This window comes from Uranotaenia lowii, chromosome 3, assembly GCF_029784155.1.
Source record: "Uranotaenia lowii strain MFRU-FL chromosome 3, ASM2978415v1, whole genome shotgun sequence".
NCBI lineage: Eukaryota > Metazoa > Arthropoda > Insecta > Diptera > Culicidae > Uranotaenia > Uranotaenia lowii.
Window position 1 is genome coordinate 273315472 of NC_073693.1, and position 6000 is coordinate 273321471.

The 6000-nt window shown below is 39.6% G+C and overlaps 1 protein-coding gene across 5 annotated transcripts in view; it reads right to left on the reverse strand.

Moving 5' to 3' along the window:
* LOC129751049 (uncharacterized) overlaps nucleotides 1–5596 on the reverse strand; it is a 62793-nt gene extending 57197 nt beyond the window's left edge. For all 5 annotated transcript variants that reach the window (XM_055746314.1, XM_055746313.1, XM_055746311.1 and 2 more), the window contains exon 1: nucleotides 5521–5596. In XM_055746314.1, the coding sequence (XP_055602289.1) occupies nucleotides 5521–5581 (61 nt within the window). In that variant the 5' untranslated portion in view covers nucleotides 5582–5596. The remainder of the gene's footprint in view (nucleotides 1–5520) is intronic.
* Nucleotides 5597–6000: the final 404 nt, after the last annotated feature.

Genomic DNA, 6000 nt, shown 5'->3' on the forward strand with positions numbered 1-6000 from the left:
GACTGTGGCGACAAGGTTCTCCAGCCTGCATCTTCAGGCAAGTATTCGTTTCGTTTGATAACTTTTTCCTTGTGTGATGAAGTTTCACCTAGCCACAGATCCTGCATGCGCTGTCAACATGCCACGCCCGTTACTTCACCTGCCTCTACTTGAGTTTCAACACCAGGTCGCATCGATTGGAGCCTTTTAGAGACCCCTGAGCCCTTCGACTCAGTCGCGTTGTTTCCTGCCAGCGTCATCAGTCGTCCCGGCCCTGAGTTCGTCTGTGGCGAAGGGGTTCTCCAGCCAGCGCTTTCTGGCAAGTATGATATCACTAAGTGTTTTCCCCACGTGATTGAATTCACCTTTCCAGTGATCAGCGATCCCGCGCTACGTTGGAATCGCCCGAACCCTTCAACATTTTCTACCAGAACGTCGGTGGTGTTAATAGTTGTTTGATTGACTACTTGTTGGCGACTTCCACCGAAACCTGGCTCAACGACCGGACCCTCTCTAGTCAGATTATCGGCCCAGATTACGCAGTGTTCCGTTGCGACCGTAGTCCTCGTAACAGCAAAAGTCTTCTGGTGGTGAAATGTTACTCGCCGTGAAATTTACGTTTCCAGCTCAATCAATTGAAGACGATTCCTGGGACAATTTAGAACTTGTTTGGATTCGCATTGATTTCGGAGATCGGATACTCTACTTGTGCGTAGTGTACGTGCCCCCTGATCGTTCTGGAGACTTTGCTTTAGCTGAATCTTTTTCGCTCTGCCTCTCTTAAGTAAGCTCGATTTGCTCTCCGGCAGACGACATACTCATCATCGGTGACTTCAATCTACCTGGTTTGAAATTGTGCTCCTCCCCAAGCGGCTTTTTATTTCCGGATCCTGCTCGTTCTTCAGTCTCGGCATCCTCCAACATCTTCCTAGACTCCTTGAGTACCGCGACTCTTCGACAGATCAACAAAATTGAAAATGAAAACGGCCGTATGCTTGATCCCTGCTTCGTGAACGAAGGGATCAAGAATCCGGCGATTGAATCTGCTCCTGCTCCTCTTGTTAAAACTGTCCCGCATCATCCAGCCCTAGTGATTTCACTTGATATCACTAAAATACACGGCTCAGAAGAAAAAATCGCATCCTTCTATCACGATTTTAAGAACGTTGACTTCGAAGCTATATCCCTCGTCCTGCAATCCGTGGATTGGGAGGCTGAGCTCGATTTCTCTAAACCCAATGCAGCTGCCGAGGCAATTGCGAACATCCTGAATTATATCATCGATCGTCATGTGCCGAAATGCAGCACGGCTACTAATCTACGGACCCCCTGGGTTACTGGAAGTCGGCTAAGCAGCGCGCACTACGCATCTACAACAAGCACAAGTCCCTCTACACTAAGGACAAATATCGCAAATTGAATTATGCCTATAAGAAAGCCAGTAAGCGTTGCTACCAGAATTATATTAATCGGTTACAACAGAATTTCAAGAGCAGTCCGAAATCGTTTTGTAAGCACGTGAAAAATCAGCGGAGAGAATCAGAGCTACCGTCTCACATGATCCTGAATAGCGACACAGTGAACTCTGATCCCGAAATTTGTGATCTATTTGCCGAGAAGTTCTCTAGTATTTTTACAACTGGATCCATTTTCCCTGAGCAACTGGCTAGAGCTGTGAGAAATATATTGCCTATAGGTTCTTCGTTTAACGGTATCATAATCGACGATGCATCCATATCGAAAGCGACAACTAAGTTGAAAAACTTTACATCTATGGGCCCGGATGGTATACCTGCTACTTTTTTGAAGCGTTCTATGCCACTTTTGCTGTTTCCTATTCGGTATATTTTCCAATCATCGCTGGATGTTGGAATCTTTCCCTCACTGTGGAAGGGAGCTTACATGTTTCCTGTTCACAAGAAGGGTGACAAGAGAGATGTTATCAACTACCGCGAAATTTCAGCTCTATGCGCGATAGCCAAATTGTTTGAATTGGTTATCTATGATCCCATTAATTCGTTCTTCAAGCACCAACTTTCCAATGATCAACACGGGTTCATGCCTAAACGATCCACGACTACTAACTCACTCACCTCCACATCGTTTGTACAAGACAGCTTTGCTAGGAAAACCCAAACTGACGCCATATATACTGACCTTTCTGCTGCATTCGACAAGGTGAACCACGATATCGCTATCGCAAAGCTGGAACGTCTGGGTTTCTGTGGATCCCTTCTGCACTGGTTCCACTGTTACTTAACAGGTCGAAAGTTATCCGTTCGTGTTGGTGACTCCTTTTCAAATCATTTTCTTGCCTGCTCCGGTGTGCCTCAAGGAAGTCATTTAGGACCACTAATTTTCGTGATATATTTTAATGACGTACTCTCGCTCCTTGACTGCAAAAAACTTGCATATGCCGACGACCTGAAACTCTTTCACACCATAAACAGCCAAGAGGACACCTATTTCCTGCAGCAGCAGTTCAATGTGTTTGCTCAGTGGTGTGACATGAATCGCCTGCCCCTGAGTCGCAGTAAATGCTCGGTCGTATCATTCTCACGTAAGCGACACCCTCTTTTTGCGGAGTACGTTCTCGAAGACGGAATCATTTCATCCCATCCTCGTCGCCACTGTTGTATCCCCGGAGACGAGGTGATATTGGAGTGAAAAGACCGGGGTACAATACTAAAAATACTTATATATTTAACGGAGTAAAATGTGCTCGCGTGTGCACTCCTCAACTGCGGAAATCAAGATGACAAAATATGTGAATCACTCGTGACGTCAATCCAGTTGACATCCAACTGTCAGCTGGATGAGCCCAGTGCTAAACTACCACTAGGGTGACCAGTGTTCCCAACAGAATCATTTCACGGGTGGACCACAACAACGATCTGGGCGTTATTCTCGATCAACGCCTGGAGTAAGGCTCACACAAACTACATCGTCGACAAAGCATCCAGAAACCTTGGATTCTTATTTCGCATGGCCAAAGACTTCAAAGACGTGTATTGCCTGAAAAGTCTTTAATGCTGTATAGTTAGTTCCATCCTCGAGTATGCTTCAGCTGTTTGGTGCCCTTTCTACCAGAATGGGGCTGAACGTATCGAGGTTATCCAGCGTCGCTTCTTGCGGTATGCCCTATGCCATCTGAACTGGCAAGACCTGTTTCGTTTACCAAGCTATGAGAATCGCTGCCGCCTTATAGACCTAGACACGCTTCAAGCCCGCAGAAACGCTACGCGCGCTCTAGTTTGTTTAACGGATAAATCAAGCATGAGTTTACTTTTTTTGGACGTAGCAATTGGCGTTGAGGACCAAAAATGTAAAAAATGGGTGCGAAATAAGAATAGCACCACTTGAGTTTTTCAACAAACACAAGATTATTTTTAAAACTTTACTGTGTAAAAGTGAATAATAATACTTCTACGAATTATTTGAATAGATAACTGCATTTTAAGGAGTTTTCCAGAATTCCAAAGGTTTTCAAAGATTTTAAAAGAGGGTTTTAAGACATGTTCCTCTAGCGTTAAGGAATTTGATATTTGAGCTGTAATTCTTCACCAAACTACTTACTTTCTTCATAAAAATGACGTGAAACGAAGAAACAAACATTCGGGTTTAATTTGGAATCAGAAAAAATAGGATAGAAATCAAAAACTTTGATTTTGTTCAGTAAACCACACTTTTTCCAGTTTCAAGTCGTAGATGGCAGCACTATCTTGTAGTTAAACCAAATTAAGTCTCAATATTGATTTTGCAGGTTTATTTAGGCCCATATTCATCATTTTGAGATATTTTCCCATCACAGTTTCGTGGAAGTTCACGCTGCAGAAAGCTTTACCGGATTTGCAAAAGAATCACCAGCACAAAAAAGTACCTACAACCGCCAAAATTCCTGCTCATCTCAACTTCCGATTCAATTGCAAATAATACCAAAAATACTGCTAGCCGTCTAGCCATCAAGCTCCATCGCAAAGTATAACTTTATTCTGAAAAACGGTCCAAAAAATTCACTTTTAGTGACCTTCATTTAGTGATCTTAGAATTTCCAAAGTGTTCACTTGGTACATGTATTTATTTTTTGACCAAAATCATCCAGCACTCCCTAATTAATCCCGGATATTCGAAAATGGGCATGAATTTGGTTTAATGACAAGATAGTGCTGCCATCTACGACTTAAAATTAGAGAAATGGTGTTTGACTATTTAAAAACATTAGTATTTTTGAATTTCAACCTGCTTTTGCATTTTACATCATACTTTTGAATGTTAATGAAGAATTCAAGCAGTTTGATAAAGTTTTATAGCTCAGATATCAAATTCCTTAACGCTAGAGGAGCATCTCCTAAAACCCCCTTTTAATACCTTTGAAAACCTTTGGAATTCTGGAAAACTCCTTAAAATGCAGTTATCTTTTCAAATTATTCGTAGAAGCATTATTATTCACTTTTACACAGTAAATTTTTAAAAATAGTCTTGTTTTCGATGAAAAACTCAAGTGGTGCTATTCTTATTTCGCACCCTTTTTTCACATTTTTGGTCCTCAACGCCAATTGCTACGTCCAAAAAAAGTAAACTTATGCTTGATTTATCTGTTAAGCAATTCAGAAAAAAACTGCGGAAGAAAATTTTCGTAATTTTCAATCATTCGTATTTTAACAAGCCAAACACATAGTGGTGCTATTCTTATTTCGCTCACTGTATGATCCGTTGATTTTATTCTAATAATAAACAAATTCTAAATGAATGGTTTACTAGTATTAAAAAAAATATTTTGAATAATTTTTATATTAAATAAATGCTAAACTGGGACAGAGAAAATAGATAGATATGAGCATATTTAGCTTGAGCAAAAAAATTGAAAGGTAAGCCTTTAATAAAAAATCTGTCGAAATCTTGAGTATCCATCTTGTCGCAAAGAAAATATTGGATAATATGCACAAATAAATTGCACATGAAACAAAAATTAAAATCAAACGTAGTAAATTAAAAAAAACCTAGTTATTTTGATCGCATCACATTAAACAACACATGAAATCTGATCTTACACAATTTTTTTTCACTTTATACAATTTTTTTACAATATTTTAATTGTAAATTAGGCTGGAACAACTATCAATTTCTTCTTTTGTCACCCCCCCCCCCTCCCCCCACCTTCAAAATTTTTAAAAACCCGAAAAACGGCAATAAATAAAGTTTGAAGTATTTTATATAAATTGCGAAAAAAAATTCAAGTATCCGAAAGATTACAAGACCAAAAAACTAAATTTTGTAAGATAAGAGTTATTTCACCTTTTGTATTCTTGATTTTATTGAATTTTTCGATAAAAAATTAATTGATTTGAAGGTTTTGTGCAATGTTATAGTGTGCAGTTTTGTTGCATACAAGATTTCGTGCAATTTATTCCAATTTATTTGTTTTTCGCGTTTTTTTTTATTGTCCCCCCTCGCGATGTTCCAACTCAGAGTGACAAAAGAAGGATTTGAAATTTGTTCCGGTCTTATTTACAACAGAACGAATATAAGTATAATGTTTACCTTCTTCACTAGTAAAATAAAACCGCCCAATCAGCTCCGTTACCTCCACGCAGATCGTCATGTCGAACTTATATATTTAACACTCACAAAAACAATTCCTCCTATTTAACAAATGATAAATATTTATTTAAAACACTCCTATTTTCTGCCGTCCGCAAATAAACTGAACTCATTATTTTCAGACCACCAACAAGAAGAAAAAAACCAGTCACTAATTGTTATAATCGTTAGTCACGCTCACAGAAAATCCAGCAAGTGGTTCTTGTCACTTTTTTTTGGATAGCCTTCGATAGAGAATGCTCGTTCAGCAAAAAAAAAAATTGAAAGGAGGTGACCCCACTTTCCACACGCACTCACGTAATCCTGACAAATTGAGCCATTTGTAACCGGTGACTTTTTTCTTTCACAAAAAATAAACCTGATTAAAAAGCTCTGGCAGAGAAAGTGAAAACAGCTGTGAAAGAGTTCTTTCCAAGAAAG